Source organism: Desmodus rotundus, chromosome 8 (genome assembly GCF_022682495.2).
Source record: "Desmodus rotundus isolate HL8 chromosome 8, HLdesRot8A.1, whole genome shotgun sequence".
NCBI lineage: Eukaryota > Metazoa > Chordata > Mammalia > Chiroptera > Phyllostomidae > Desmodus > Desmodus rotundus.
The window spans coordinates 53,025,923-53,041,893 of NC_071394.1; the positions used below are offsets into that span (position 1 = coordinate 53,025,923).

The window sequence follows — 15,971 nt, forward strand, 5'->3', positions numbered from 1 at the left end:
CCTTTTCATAATTGGATTCTTACCTTTTTGTAGGAACATAAAGACCCCACAATCCAAGATTATTTCCTGGAGTTAGAGATGGACGAACTCAACCAACACGAATGCATGGCAACCATGACAGCCCTGATTAAGCACATGTGGAGAAAGCAGATCCTGCCTAAAGAAGGAGAGGTCTCTTTTTCTGCTAATCGTTCGTTGTCTCACTTAATACTGTTCGTTGCTATCATATTAAGAAAGAACATTTCATAACAAGGACTAAACAAAATTCCATATCATATAAACATGATTTTTGCTGCTCATCTTTTACTTTGTCATTGTTGTCTCATAATTGCAAAATATGAGGTTATTTTATTCTACTTTTCAGTGTAATTTTCAATGTCTCATTTCAGGGTTCTGTGCCAAGAAATCTTCTTCCTTGGATGAAGTTTCTTCATGACAAACTAGGAAATCCATCAGTATCATTAAATATTCGTCTCTTCTTAGCTAAGCTTATTATTAATACAGAAGAAGTAAGTGATTTATTATTTCTTTAGATATTCTTTGCATCTCCTTTAAAAAGCCCACAACAAAGATGTTCTCTGAATAAATTAACCGACCATATTTATTTATTTCCTCAACATCATTCTTTTATCATTTCCTTTGAAAAAATGTAAATTAACCTCTATTAAGTTAAAGTGATCTTTTTATGAGTACACGTGATGGCAGCTTTCCTATGGCTGCCAACTTCCTTGGTTTGTAGTAGCAAATAAGGTGGCAAAATTATTCCTCTTAACTCTATTTAAAAAATAACCTACTCTTGTACAAAGTTGCTGAATTTATCATTTGGTCTACATACAGCACTGTGTTAGGGAGGAGCGTCTTTCACCAGTGGGAGTTAGGATAGATTTTTAAGAGAGCTGTTGAGTTAAGTGCTGTAAAGTAGCAGTGGGAGGTGGCATTCTGCGTAGAAGCAGCAGTATGAGCAGGGGTGGCCTGTCAGAGGGCCAAGCACGTCTGCTCTGACCACACAGAACACAGGCACGTGGTCCAGAGGAACAGCACGAGTGGCATGGTACGTGTCTGAGGGCAGGTGAGCTGAGCCAGGACTTTGGGGTCCATACAAAGGGTCTAGCTCACTCACTGGTAGAGAGCCACTGAAAGGGGCTGAGTAGAGTGACACGATCCATTTGGCCCCACAGAAGGTCCCTCTAGGCAGGAGTGTGAATGTGAGCTGAAAGCCACGAGGCTGTCGGGAGGTGGTTGGAAGGGCTGACCTGAGACTGCAACAGGGCCTGTGTTCCTCAGGGTCGTGCTTAATTTCTAGGTCCTAGGGCTGCCATAACGTAGCTCTTAGAGGTACCACAAAACTGGATGGCTTAAACAACAGAAACTGAAAGCCAGAGTTCAAGTTCAGGATATTGGTAGGGTTGGTTCTTTCCAAAAGCTGTGAGAAAGAATCTCTTTCAGGCCTCTCTCCCAGCAGATATGGCCTCAGGTATGTGTCAGCATGGTGTTCTCCATGAGCCTTCACACTCTCTTCCCCTCCGTGTCTCTCTCATGTGTACGATTTTCCCTTTTAATAAGGACACTGTCATTGGATTAGGGCCCTTAATGACCTCTTGATAATCTTCAAAGATCCCGTTGCTAAAAAAGGTCACATTTACAGGTCCTGGGAGTTAGGACTTCAACATTCTTTTGGGAGACTCAGTCCAAGCCATAACACTGAGGTCACATGCGCTTTCTGGCTCACATTCTTGTAAGTGCTGGCTTGATGGCTAGCAAAAAAGGAACTGGTGTCTTTGGTTCTTGGATGATGACTTGGTAGTCATCACCCATGTACTGGGTGTGGGTACATGGTTTGACAAGGAAACCTGCCTGGTTTTTTCATGTGTGTGGATATGAGGTGCCGCTGAGACAGCACTGAGATGTTCCCTGGAGCGTTATGTGTATCTGAAGCTCCGGAACTATCAGGACAGTGGTTTTCACACGTTTGAGAATCTCTTGTCTCATGGAAGAAAGATTAGAACTTATATATACATTTTTAAAAAATTATAACCTTTAATTTATCTTTTTAATATTTTAATATAGTAAAGTTTGTATTTATAATTTAAAAATAAACCAGTAGACATACATGGAAAGTGTTCAGACATTTTGTACTTATGGGGGCGCATAAACAAGAAAGATACGAGACAACATAGATGTAAACAGTGAGAGGAGACAAGAAATCTCTGAGAAAACATTTTTCAAAACGGTTGCAGAGGTTAACCCAATAACTTGATCATACTTCAGTCTATTATTTTACATCAAAATAGCATTCTTGTGCAATTTCTAAAATAAATGGAATTTAGTATATAGGTACATTTTATTTAGATTTCAGAGTCTTGAATATATGAAATCTTCTGCAATATAGGAAGAAATGGGGGGAAAAATTAGCCACCTGCACCTAACTTGCATATTCTCATTTTTCATATGCCCTATGCATTGGCATAAAATAAAATTAAATTCTCTAGAGCTGCATATTGTTCAGATAGGACAAGGTTGATACAGAATGACTTTGATTTCTATGAGCATAGTTAGAAAGATTTTAAGAAAGAAAACATCAGTAATAAATTTCCTTCCATTATATTGTGGTTTCAGGGACCCATAAGGAGAGAATTGAACAGAGAATCTAATCTGATAAATCAGGGTAATTGTTGGAATTTACATCTGTTTTTGATTTAGGTCATATCATAAAAATTTTAGCTGATGGAAGGTATGTTTCTGGATTAATATTTTGGTTATGCAAAACAGTTCTTTGATAAGTGACTTTTAAATTTTCTTCTAGGTCTTTCGCCCTTATGCGAAGTACTGGCTTAGTCCCTTGCTGCAGCTGGTAGTTTCTGAAAATAACGGAGAAGGGATTCACTACATGGTGGTTGAGATCGTGGCTACTGTTCTTTCATGGACAGGATTAGCTACTCCTATGGTAAGCATGGATACATCTTTTATGTAGTAATCTATCAGTTTTTTGCTGATATCTTAAATAGAACACATAATAAATAATTCAAGCTCTTCTTAATGACTTAGAGTCACCATTTTTAGAATTAATTGTTACATTGTTGTGGTGCTGTTATACTGGATGGCCTTATACTGCTTTAGTTCTCTTTTGTCTGCTTTGATAATCCCTCAGACCTTTTGTTTTTAAGCTATGAGATGTTTGTTTAATTTTGTTTGTTGCTTTTACCTGCAAGGAGTTTGAAAGCTAGGAAATTGGTTTATTAAAGTATGAGAAATAAATGTCAATAGACTTCTGCTGTGATTGAAGTCCCTGAATTTTTTGGCATTTATTTTTGCCAGCCTCTCTAATCCCAGAGCATTGGCTGTGGTCTGTAATGGCTGAGATTGCTCCTCCAGTGACCGTGAGCTGCATGACACTTTCGTATTGCAGCTCGTGGCATTCACTGGTATAGATTCGTGTGTGCCGGAGCTTTGCCCATTCACTTGAAAACATTAGCACTAATCAAGTGTAAGAGTTTTCATGTAAGGACATCCTGGGAACAGTCCTTATTAAACATAATAATGTATGTAGAACTTATACATGTGTTTGTGTCTGTGTGTGTGCGCCTCTCATTTCAAAATAAACGATATGTAGGTTCCTTAGCCTTAATGTGATGAAGTAATTGTTGTCTGCTTACTAAAGTGAAAAACTTAAGAGAAAGTTTAGTTTAATTTAGGAACCATTAGAAAAGATTGAATTAGATGCTAGGGGTTCAGCTGGGCTTGAAAGAGCTGAATTGCTTAGGTGTCAGAATAGCTGATTAAAGCAACAGCGAGCCAAAGTGAAAGTCACAGTGAAGCCTTTAATTAAAAAACTCATTGCAGTAGTATATGCAAGAGTTTAAAAACAGGAAGCCACGGCTCTCTTGTTCCATTTTCCTCCCTGGAACAGCATACGAGTCGAGGGTCAGATGGATCAGCACCAATATGGGGGTGATTTCTCTGTTCAGGGAACCACTAATTAAAAGCCCCAGCAGTTTTGCAGGACCATAGAATTGGGAGGAGTGCTAGGGAGAAGGGCTGGGAGCTGAAAAGCACTGAGGACCGAGTGAGAGTAGGGAAGAGTGGCTTCAAGTTTTCCCTTCCTCCCTCCTGAGGAGGCTTTAGCAGAGGCATCTGAAGAAGGTGGAGACCTGAAGAAGATGGGGAAAGAAGGCACCTGGGCTAGGAATGCACATGTGTGAAAAAGCATTACCAGACAGGGGGCCTGAGTGTCTGAGTGCAGCTACCCTTTGAGACTGCAGTGTACTGGCTGTGTTCCAAGTCCAGTGTGTGTGTTGGGGGGTGGAGGGCAGGCAGCTTTACCCCTTGAGGCCCATCAAGGATAGCCTTTGTAATTGCCTGTGGTTGGACCTGAAAAATCACACACAGGTTTTTAACCAGGAACCAGACTCCTCAGTAGAATGCCACATTTCTCTTATACATGGACTTTTGTATTAAGAACTGCTTTTTCAGAATGAAATGCTGCATATTAATATGGATTTTTTAATATCATTTCAGGGGGTGCCTAAAGATGAAGTATTAGCAAACCGATTGCTTCATTTCCTAATGAAGCATGTTTTTCATCAAAAAAGAGCTGTGTTTAGTCACAACCTTGAAATTATAAAAACCCTTGTTGAATGCTGGAAGGATTGTTTATCCATCCCTTACAGGTATAAATTTACTAGATTTTACAATATTGTTTAGAAATTTTAAAGATGTAGCGTGTTGTAAATAGTGATTACAATTAAATTTAGTTACTTGAAATGATGGAAGGACTAGTATAATTTGAAATAGAATCCATTTATGAGGGCATAATATTGCTCTCATAAAATTACAACTTCCAAAGTTTGACACTGGAAGCACTCTGTTTTTCACTGTAACAGCCCAGGGGTGGACTGTAGAACTTCTCTTTGATTCCTTTCGGCACTGCCTCAGGCAACATAAAACTTTCATGATATAAAAATGCCTGTGGTCCAGAGCTAGAATAACCTGGATGTGAACAAACAGAGTATTAGTAAGAAGGGTGTTAGATGTGGGAAAGGAAAAAGTATTTCTTACCTTGAAAATTAGCTGTAGAAAATTTTATTTGTCTTCCTTCTTTTCCTTTCATTATGTGATAATCTACACTTTTATGCTTATGTTTCAGCTTAATATTTGAAAAGTTTTCCAGGAAAGATCCTAATTCTAAAGACAATTCAGTAGGAATTCAATTATTAGGCATCGTGATGGCCAATAACTTCCCTCCCTACGACCCAAAATGTGGCGTAGAGAGTACAAAGTAAGTATCGTTTTTGCTTTGATTTTTTTTTTAAGTTAAAGTATACCTGCATTGGAAATAGACTGGTTTAATTTTGGTTTAATTTTGATAAGTTTAAGGGCCAAACTCATTTAAAATATTTCTACCTTAATTTAAATAGTTGGGTTTAGAGGTCATTTGTGAGAAGTATGTTAATGGAGTGAATGAGGAAGGTAAGTTTTTAAAAAAATAGTGTAATTTTTCATGTACATTTTGGCAAATGAGAGGTGTTAGGTTTTTTTTTCTTATTTTCTAAAGTGACATTTTTAGCATTTACCCCTGAAAGCAACATGAGCTCCGTGAGACCATTCATTATGGAATCATGACCCTGAAAGGGAGGCCGGTGGTCCTCGTGCGGCCTGCCCGGTCTCTGTTTCCATGTGTGGTTGCAGCCACATTGCTCCCCTCCCGTCAGGACCCTTCACAGGTCAGGGTGGAGGAACTTAAAGTCAGTGTTCATATCGTGGTTACTCTGTAGATTTCAGCATCTCCCTTCCATGCTTTGCCATTTCTTTGGAAGTGTCTCACTCTGTCTAGTTGGTCCTCTCCAACAGTCACCTGGTATCATATACAAATATGTTGCTCAACACAGAGTCAACAGGAAATAGCTTATTGTTCGGCAAGTTAGTTTTTGAGCTTTGGTTTTCTCCAGTGACTTTACAGAGCCTCTATGAGGCTGAAATTAAAAGTCCCTCTGGCCGCCAAATCTGGGGGTACTGCATTCATGCTCACTTTATTTTTCATTATTTTATTGTCCCTCTCTGTCTTAGTCCATGGCTTTAAGAGGGAGTCATGACATGGTAATCACAGGCAACTGCTTTTTCTTCACTATAGTTTATATGCTGGATGCTGTGAAACTATAGTGAAGGTTTTTGGTGGGGGTTCCCCAAGAAGCCAGCACAGTTATTGATGTGTCTTCAAGTCCCTCAGGTCCTGCAGGCTTCTTGGTCTCACTTCATGTGAGGGAAGGAAGCCCGGTTAAGGCAATGCAGGCTATAGACACTGCCCCCACGACATAGATAGCACCCCGGTCAGTCAGTACAGGACGTAGTCAGTTCTTCCACCCTGCAAGTTCACTGGCACCTCTTTGTCTGCCTGAAAGGAGTTATGTTTTCCAGTCACTCCATTCTCCAAGCATCTCTAGGTTATCGAGCTAATGGAGCGAATCAGTGTCTGGGAAACCCGCAGGGCCTTCATTCTCCATCCTCCTCTTCAGCTGGAGTCACCTGCCCTCTCCAGTGTTAGGTTTTGCTCTGACTACAGCACGTTCTGTGTGATTGAACTGACTGTAAAGTGCCTTCCTGATGTCATGATGTCAGAGCCTTAATACATCTTCATATATATTCACACAAATAATTCAGATCACGTTTTATGTTTCATATTTTCTCAATTTTTTCTAACTAACATAGTGCAAGGAGTAAAATTGTTACAACTTTATGTCAAACAAGAGAATGGATTATTTTATGCATATTTATTTTCTGTATTTGTTACAGATACTTTGAAGCTTTGGTCAATAACATGTCTTTTGTAAAATATAGAGAGGTATATGCAGCAGCAGCAGAAGTTCTGGGGCTTATTCTTCAATATAATACTGAGAGAAAAGATGTAAGTGTGTTGTACAATTTTAAATAAATGCATTTTCAATTTTAATTTGTCATGACACTTGATACTTATATCCTGTATACTATAAGAAACCAAAGTGGGCATTCAGCATTTATTAATATTTTACTCTCTCTCCCACTATATATAATTCTCATCTTTTTTTTAAAGAGGACATATGATTTTTTTGAAGACTTGGAAATGTTAAATATTTAAAGATTGATAATTTACTCTTTATTCTAAAAGTTAGGATATGAATATTTAACCAGCTTTCATTCCCCTGAACTTGGTCTCAGGGTATCCTTTTGGAGAAAATTATCTAGGTAGGTACCTGCTACTGTTAGGGTTGGTAAGCTATTAAAATCCTCTGCTTCCGATTTTTACATAATACAGCCATTACACGGGAGAAAATGCTGCCTAGGGAACCTTTCTCAGTCCTGTGTGCCCTGCCTACTTCACTGGATTGTGAAAAGTACCTTCTTGAATGTTTAAGTGCAGTATACATTCAGAGTACTATAATTTTCAATAAAATATAATTATTAAAGAAATATATATATATAAATAAACTTGCATGGAAATTATCTTATCACTTACTGGGAAATAGTGTAGTGGAATGATGCCTACTGCTACATTGCTCTTGTCACTCATTGTGATATTTGTGCCAGGTCTCTCTGTTTCAGTTTGTCCACAATGAAATGCTCATCACTCCTCCTTGCTTTCCTTTTGTCACTGGCTCTGGGACACTTCTTGGCTCTCTCCCTACTTCCTGGGCAGTTTCTTCTCCCTTCCTTAGCTACATGTTTCCCAGGCCACCTCCGCAGCTATGATTTTGGTTTTGTTCTGCTTCACTGTTCCCCTGCTGATCATACGTCCTCATGGCTTTAAAAACGTCTTCTATCTTCATGATTCTCAAATTTGTATTTCCAGCCCATTTCCTCTCCTGAAAGGAAAGGGTGAGAATGGAGTCTGGGCTCCATTCATTGTCAGTGAGGGGAAGTCCTGAGGGTACCCAGGGTACCCCAAAATACCATGTTGGACCTCCTGTCCATTTCACCAATTAGGCATTTATTTGGATTTAAAATGGAATTAAATTAAGCTAAAAGGAAATAGACCTCTGTGGAAAGATCAAATATATAATTTATTTAATGATTATCAGCTATTTTAGTAAAACAAGCAATTTTAAAAATTCAGAATAACCTTGTTACGACATGATTCTAATGTCCCCTAAATGTTAGGCATCAGTTTACATATTTCTTTTTATATTTAGCTTACTTTATTTGACATTTTCATCTTTTAAAAAAGTAAACTTTTAATTTTTACTGTGGATGGAGAAAATTAAGCAGATTCCAGACTCAATCCCTCTTAACTTAAATTTCAACATAATTGGAGTGAGAAACACTTTTGTTTTACATAGTTTTTAAAAAATATATAAAATGGCGTGGGAGAAATTGACTCTTTGTGTAGAAATTTGGGAAAAGTGGAACAGAGGAGTAAGAGTCACTCTCACTCTAACCACTAAACTCCAGCCATCGGCACATGTGCATGCATTTGTCTTCTGCTGTTTTATCCATGCTGTCAGGTTCATGTTGTTTTATAACTTTGGCAGATACACGTGTTGGTCACTCATATACTTATATTAGGTACTTACTATTTGGCTCCAGGCTCCTCTTATCAGCTAGAAACAGGACAGGTCAAGTGCCCCTCAGGGACCTGGAACTTGGTGAGGGGAGACAGGTAATTCACAAACAAATCTATTATAGTAGGTAGAAATGTATGGTCAAGAGAAAGCAGGGTGTAGGGAGATAGTGATAGTTTAGATAGAGTTGCTTGAAAATTGTGGTTTGTGTGAATATTCCAGCAGAGACATGAATGCTGGTACCATAAAATGTGTCTTAATCAGTATTACACTAATTCCAGTTCAGCTTCTTAAATGACTTGTTGGCCATGTTTCATGTCAGAAGGAAGTACTAATCTTTATCAATCTGACATATGACATGAGCCAGACACCTCCAATGCTAGCAACACAAGCACGTGCATCCATGGGCTGGTTTCCCCAAACTCATGGTTCCAGAGCCTCTGTGGTGCTCAGTGGCTAATGCGAACCTGTGAGTGCTTCTGGGGCTTCATGTGGTGAACGATGTTGGAGATGACAGCCCCGAACACTTAACCATTCAAGATAGACCTGTTTTCAGAAACTTCACATAAGTGTCCACCTTTGTATATTGGAAAAGAAACTTACTTTTTCAGATTCTGGAGGAGTCCATATGTGAACTGATTGTAAAACAGTTGAAGCAACATCAGAATACAATGGAGGACAAATTTATCGTGTGCTTGAACAAAGTTGTGAAGAACTTCCCTCCTTTTGCCGATAGGTAAGATGCTGGTGGTGAACTTCTGGTGGCAGGAGGTGATTGAGACTGCCCTCTCACTCACTGGCCATGTCCCCTGGTTAGGTTTATGAATACCGTGTTCTTCCTGCTGCCAAAATTTCATGGTGTGATGAAGACTCTCTGTCTAGAAGTGGTGCTGTGTCGTTCAGAGGTGATAACAGATCTGTACTTACAGTTGAAGAGCAAGGACTTCATTCAAGTCATGAGACACAGGTGAGTGGGAAACCAGCCTCACGTTCTCAATGCAGCAGACTCATAAAATGTTGATTTGTTCAGCTATTTCATGCAACTCAGAAAGAGCTTGTAGGTTTTCATGGTATGTTAATTTTGTTAAATTTGAATCTGAGAAGAAAAGGTAGTGGGGCCTGGTCATCCTGCCTCCTAGTACCTAGCACCTTGGGGAGGCCACATCTGAGGCATTGTTTTCAGGTGTAAAGTGCATCTATTTTGCCAGGTAAGAGGTTTCCTTTTTATTGTTGTTGTTAAAATTGTTCATTTACTTTCAAAATTGCAATCTCCAGTAAATGTTAAAAGAGAATGCTGTGACCATTTAAAATATTTTTACTTCTCTGTACTCTTTTCCAGTCTTGTCTATATTCATATCTTTTACATATTGATAAATTATTGATAAATGTATACTGTGCAAGTAGAAAAGAATGCATGGCATTGTGTTCTAATATCCTGCATTAAACATTTACTGAAAACCTGTTGTGTGTAAAACACTTTAAGGAGGAAAAAATACACAAAATGAGAAAATATGTGTGCACCTTCTCTGGGACCCAGACCGCACTAACCCCACATACGACATGCCAGGTCTCACCCGTCAAATCATTTTGTTAAATCATGAATTATTTTTGTATATTTAGCTTATTTTATTTGACATTTTCATTTTTTAAAAAAAGTAAACTTTTATTTTTTGAATAAACTTATATTTACAGAAAAGTTAATTAATAGTACATATAGTTCCCATATAGGTTTCACCAAGTTTTCCATTTTACATAATTGTGGTACATTTGTAAAAAGTAAGAAATTAACATTAGTACATTACTGTTAACCAAAGTAGATTTTGTTTGGATTTCACCAGTTTTCCCAGGATCCAATCCAAGATTCCATGTTGAAATAATTTGTTTATTTTTAATAATCTAGCCCATGATAATTTTTAAGAATATGACTTTTATATAAGTGTAATATTAGCTATTATAATAAATTTTGAAATATAGAACAGTGCACAAGAAAGTTAACCTGTCATATCTGAAAATATAATAATAAAAATTGATAAATTTGTGTGGTTTTTAAAATCTCCCTTATTACAGAGATGATGAAAGACAAAAAGTGTGTTTGGACATAATTTATAAAATGATGGCGAAATTGAAACCAGTAGAACTCCGAGAGCTTCTGAATCCTGTTGTGGAGTTCATTTCTCACCCTTCTCCAGTGTGTAGGGAGCAAATGTATAACATTCTTATGTGGATTCATGACAATTACCGGTAAGCTCTGTGTTCCCATTCTGTGTTATATTTCTTAAGGGAGAATTTGGGTGCTTTTAGCTATCTGGAACAGATTATAGTAAATAATAACATTTCAATATGTGATTAATAATTAAAACAAGTTTATTTTTGTATATTGGAATGGATCCTTAACCTTATTTTAATTTATATTACATATCTGTGGTAAATAGTCAAATCTTGAAATTATTGAGTTAAAAGTATAATTTGTTTTTGCCCTGGCTGGTGCTGCTCAGTTGGTTGGAGCGTCCTCCCGTAACCGAAAGGTTGTGGGTTCAGTTACTGGTCAGGGGACATATCTAGGTTGCAGGTTCTATCCACAGTTGGGTGCATAGGATTCCTCATCTGGGCGCACACAAGAGGCAACCAGTCAATGCTTCTGGCATCTCTTGTTTCTCTCCCTCTCTTTCTTTCTCTCTAGGAGCAATGAGAAAATGTCCTCCAGTGAGGATTTTTTGAAAAGTGTAATTTGTTTTCATATTTATCTTTTTAAGATCTGACAAGATTAAGGAAATGAACTCTGCTGGGATGTCTTCCCCTTCGGGACCACCATCACACCACTTGCGTGGGACTTGGCCACCTCCTAGCATTCCCAGGGAGCCCTCTGAAAGCCCTGCTCCCACCACCTACTCCTCCTCCCCCATACTTGAGACAGGGGCAGTCACTTGAATGGGCTCACAGAGGCATCAAAGAGGAGGGTGTTGGGATACATACACATGAGAATGGGTTCTACTGTTAATTTGGAATTTAAATTCCATGGGGAAAGCCAGATTTCTTTACTTTAATTCTAGACAGTGTTACTGGTTTGAACAAAAGTGATACAAGAGAGTATTAATACTTTGTCATTTTGTTATTTTTCTCAGAGATCCAGAAAGTCAAGCAGATGATGACTCCCAGGAAATATTTAAGTTGGCAAAAGATGTGTTGATTCAGGGATTGACTGATGAGAACCTTGGCCTTCAGTATGTGCTCGCTCCTCCTGGAATAATTGGGCCAGGACCAATAAATTTAGGAGTATTTTTTTCCTAGACTAGCATAGTGTAGTTTTTAGCAGTTTTAGAAATGTATTTGCAGTATGAGCATTTTCTCTGCCTGTTGCATTCATAATGTTAAATAAAAATGTATTTTTAATCACATTAGACCTAAAAATTCTGACAAGTTACTTTAATATCAAAATCTTATAAAAGTGGTGTGGATAAAGCTGTCTCTGCTAGTGCAGTAAATTCAAGCAGTAAAAAATGAAAATCTAATGACAATTACTATATTTTTCATTTGATTCAAATAGTTGAGATCACAACAATACATATTACAATTGAATGAACTGTCTGAAACCTTAAAAACAGGAGGCAACTGTAGTGTTACTTATACACGGAAATATGATGATTCTTCTCATCTACAATGCCTGCCCTGAGTCAGTCAGATGAGTGTTTATCAAGTACTAATTACATAAGAAGGGCATAAACTTTTTGTATGATTCTAAATATCAGTTAATTTTCTGTTCTGCTGCAATTTTAATTTCTTAGAGCCTTTAAAAATTGCATTTGGATTTCATAAGCATTTATAAATTATAAAGCCTAAACTAGTTTTTAACTAGTTTAAGTTTTGAATATTTTATGGCACTAATTTTTGAAGTCATTAGTTTTATCAAGGCAGTAAGGAATTATATATAATTTATTAGGATGTTTTCTCAGTTTCAAAATAGTTAATATTATGTGTACTTATTAAAAATTTCCCAGGTAATAAAGATGAGAATAAAATCACCCAATTTCTCGCTTATTAAATATGCTAAAATTTTAGAATATTTCTTTCCCTTAATGCATATTATTCATAACTTAGACTACACTGTTTATACTATTTTAAATGTGGTTTCCCTCTATGTGAAGCTTTATATCAATGAAAAACTGCCTTCTCCACATAACACTGTGTGTAGGGCATTTTTTTCATTTGCCAATATCTGAGCGATATGCTTTTTTCCTTTTCTGCTTTCCAGATTAATTATTCGAAATTTCTGGAGCCATGAGACTAGGTTACCTTCAAATACCTTGGACCGGTTATTGGCACTAAATTCCTTATATTCTCCTAAAATAGAAATGCACTTTTTAAGTTTAGCAACAGATTTTCTCCTTGAAATGACCAGCATGAGCCCAGATTATCTAAACCCTGTGTTTGAGTATCCTCTGTCAGAATGCAGATTTCAGGTAAAGTACTTGCCTCTGTAATAATAAATCGTATAAGCTTTCCCTTGTTATCAACATTTTCCAGCTGTGTTAAATTGGCTTTCTTTTTTTATTGAGGTATAATTGACATATACTAGTTTCAGGGGTGTAACATGACCATTTGATATTTGTATATTACAAAATGATCACCACACTAAGCCTAGTTAACATCATCACGATACAGTTTTTTTTCTTGCAATGAGGACTTTTAAGATCTACTCTCTTAGCAACTTTCAAATATATGACGCATTATTAACTGTAGTCACAGTGTTGTCCATTACATTTCCACGACTTGTAAGTAATGCTGCAGTGAACATGAGGGTGCAATATTCTTTTAACTTAGTGTCTTTATTCGTTTCACAAAAATACCCAGAAGTGGTATATCTGAATACTATGATAGTTCTATCTTTAATTTTTTGAGGAACTGCTACACTGTTTCCCATAGTGGCTGCACCAATTTACATTTCCACCAATTGAGCCCAAGGGTCCGCTGTCCTCCACATTCTCTCCAACACTTGTTTTGTGTCTTCCTGATAATAGCCATTCTAACAACTGTGATATCTCATTGTGATGTTGATTTGCATTTCCCTGATGGTTATCGATGTATTTTTTTTTAATACTTGGAATACGCATTCCTTTCTGAAACATACACATTTGCTTTACCCACCTCTGCCCACACTCTCTTCACAGGGCTCATACTTCTCATTCTTTCAGCCTCCGCTTAAATTTTCCCTTCTCCGTAATGCCTTTGCTCCCTTCCATCACCCCTCCTGTTCAGGCCGTACATGCTGAGTTTATGTTATCTCCTGGCAGCCTTAAGGACTGATATTTACACATTTACAAAAGAGTTCACTTCCTCTCTGCCTGAGCTCCTGGGCACAGCCTGACTCTGCTGTGCACTTGTATTCCTAGTAGCTTTCTCAGTGCTAGGCGTGTCGTGAGTACTTAGGAAGAAGTTGAGTCATTTAACTTGTCGCAGTTGTGGTGCCACTATTGAGTGTATTCATTAAGCCTTGTAATGCAGAATGTTAAGGAGTAGAAAAATGGTATTTCTCCCCCAGCATCAATTAGTTTTCTAGTTGGCAAATAATTGTTATTAAAACTTTTAAATCTGAAAAGCTTCTTCAGCTGCTTCCCACAGAGATATATGCAATTATAATACAGACTTGCTGATAGTACTATTGGATTTTAAATAAAAATATTTCCATGTTGCTAAAGAAAGACCATCATTTTATTTGAAACTCTGTTACACGCAGGAATATACTATTGACTCTGACTGGCGCTTTCGAAGTACTGTTCTCACTCCAATGTTTGTTGAGACCCAGGCTTCCCAGAGTGTTCTCCAGACCCAGGAAGGATCCCTTTCTGCTCAAGGGGCTATGGCTAGGCAGATACGGGCCACCCAGCAGCAGTATGATTTCACACCTACACAAAACACAGGTAACCGTCGATCTGAATGCCTACCTTCTGTGTGCCAGGCCTGTCACCTGTGGAGGCAGCCTCTGGTCTAAGAACTTAACCACATTTAAGATAAGAGAAACAATAATGGGAAAAAGTGATAAGAATCACAAAAAAGTTGATGTCAGTCAAGGAGAAAAGGACTGAAACCTCTAGAATAGTCAATTCTTAGAGATAGGAAGTAGAAGGGTAGTTTCTAGGGTCTGGGGAAGGGGACAGCGGGGAGTTACTGTTTAATGGGTATGCCGCTTCAGTTTGAGAAGACGGTGAAGTTCTGGAGGTAGTGGTGATAGTGGCTAATAGTGATGGTTGCCCAACTGTGTGAATGTACTTGATGCTATAGAACTTTACGTTTTAAAAATGGTTAAAATAGTCGATTTGATGTTATATATATTTTACCACAGTTTTTTTAAAAAGGAGAAAAAGATTATTTTTTCTGGAAAAAAGGTTTTCCAGACTGGGAAAACCGTTTCCAGTTTTTTCCTGTAAACAAAAAGTTTTGTTGGAAAAATAATTTTTTAATACATTATAGAAAATAAAAGTTTTAATACATTATGTTCTATTTCAGTTTTGTCCAGAAAAATGTTTAGTGCATCAAATTTAAAACCTTGTATCTCAGAAGCAAAGTAGAGCCAAATTTATTTACTGTTTATAGTATATTACACTTTTCTTTATCAAATGGTTCAACTGTTTCATTTGATCATCAGAGTACAAGATGTAGAGTAAAATATCTGAATTGTTTTATGGAAACACTCCAACATGTTTCCTTTGTATAAATTTTTTCATATTCTATTGGTTCTAGAAGTAGGGCTAATTTCAATAATTACAATGGAAATTTTATGACACTGATATTAGAAATCAAGGATCCTAGTAGATACAAAATATTATTCCTGTAATGATCACAGCAGCTTGGAGGAACAGGTGATATATTTTCTGCTTTACAAATGATGACACACCTGAGCTGCCTTGGGTTGTCTACTGGTGACCTCATGGAGCTTCCACACAGTGTCCTGCTGTGATATGACCGCCTCCCTGGAGGAGAGTCACTGTCACGGGCACGCACACGGAGGCCCCGGGGCCGCCAGCCCCTTTCTCTCACACAGTGCTGTGGCGGTAGGTGCTGCCCTGGTGCAGTGGCAGTGGGGCAGGTGTGGCAGGGCTGTACGGTGCTGCCATGCTGTGACATCTCTGGTCATGCCTATTTGCAGATGGAAGAAGCTCCTTTAATTGGCTGACTGGGAGCAGTATCGACCCACTGGTAGATTATATGGTCTCTCCATCTTCCGATTCCTTGTCTTCCTCCTTACTGTTTGCTCAGAAGAGGAGTGAAAAATCACCAAGAGCACCCATGAAGTCAGTGGGACCTGATTTTGGGAAAAAAAGGCTGGGCCTTCCAGGGGACAAGGTGGATGACAAAGCGAAAGGTAAAGTAAGCTTGCTGAAATGTGTTTAAAATGACCAACCCTCTAAATCAGTGCAGAGTCATAGATAAGGAAAGCACATTTCTGAT

At 38.0% G+C, this 15,971-nt stretch overlaps 1 protein-coding gene across 5 annotated transcripts in view; it reads left to right on the forward strand.

The window, feature by feature from the left end:
• The window catches only part of PRKDC (protein kinase, DNA-activated, catalytic subunit), a 202,964-nt gene that overhangs the window by 114,067 nt on the left and 72,926 nt on the right, over positions 1 to 15,971 (forward strand). For all 5 annotated transcript variants that reach the window (XM_053929460.1, XM_024578234.4, XM_045186077.2 and 2 more), the window contains 13 exons: positions 34 to 171; positions 390 to 509; positions 2,804 to 2,944; positions 4,516 to 4,667; positions 5,144 to 5,275; positions 6,787 to 6,898; positions 9,140 to 9,264; positions 9,346 to 9,495; positions 10,596 to 10,769; positions 11,651 to 11,749; positions 12,778 to 12,985; positions 14,260 to 14,443; positions 15,670 to 15,885. In XM_053929460.1, coding sequence (XP_053785435.1) covers positions 34 to 171; positions 390 to 509; positions 2,804 to 2,944; positions 4,516 to 4,667; positions 5,144 to 5,275; positions 6,787 to 6,898; positions 9,140 to 9,264; positions 9,346 to 9,495; positions 10,596 to 10,769; positions 11,651 to 11,749; positions 12,778 to 12,985; positions 14,260 to 14,443; positions 15,670 to 15,885 — 1,951 coding nt within the window. The remainder of the gene's footprint in view (positions 1 to 33; positions 172 to 389; positions 510 to 2,803; positions 2,945 to 4,515; positions 4,668 to 5,143; positions 5,276 to 6,786; positions 6,899 to 9,139; positions 9,265 to 9,345; positions 9,496 to 10,595; positions 10,770 to 11,650; positions 11,750 to 12,777; positions 12,986 to 14,259; positions 14,444 to 15,669; positions 15,886 to 15,971) is intronic.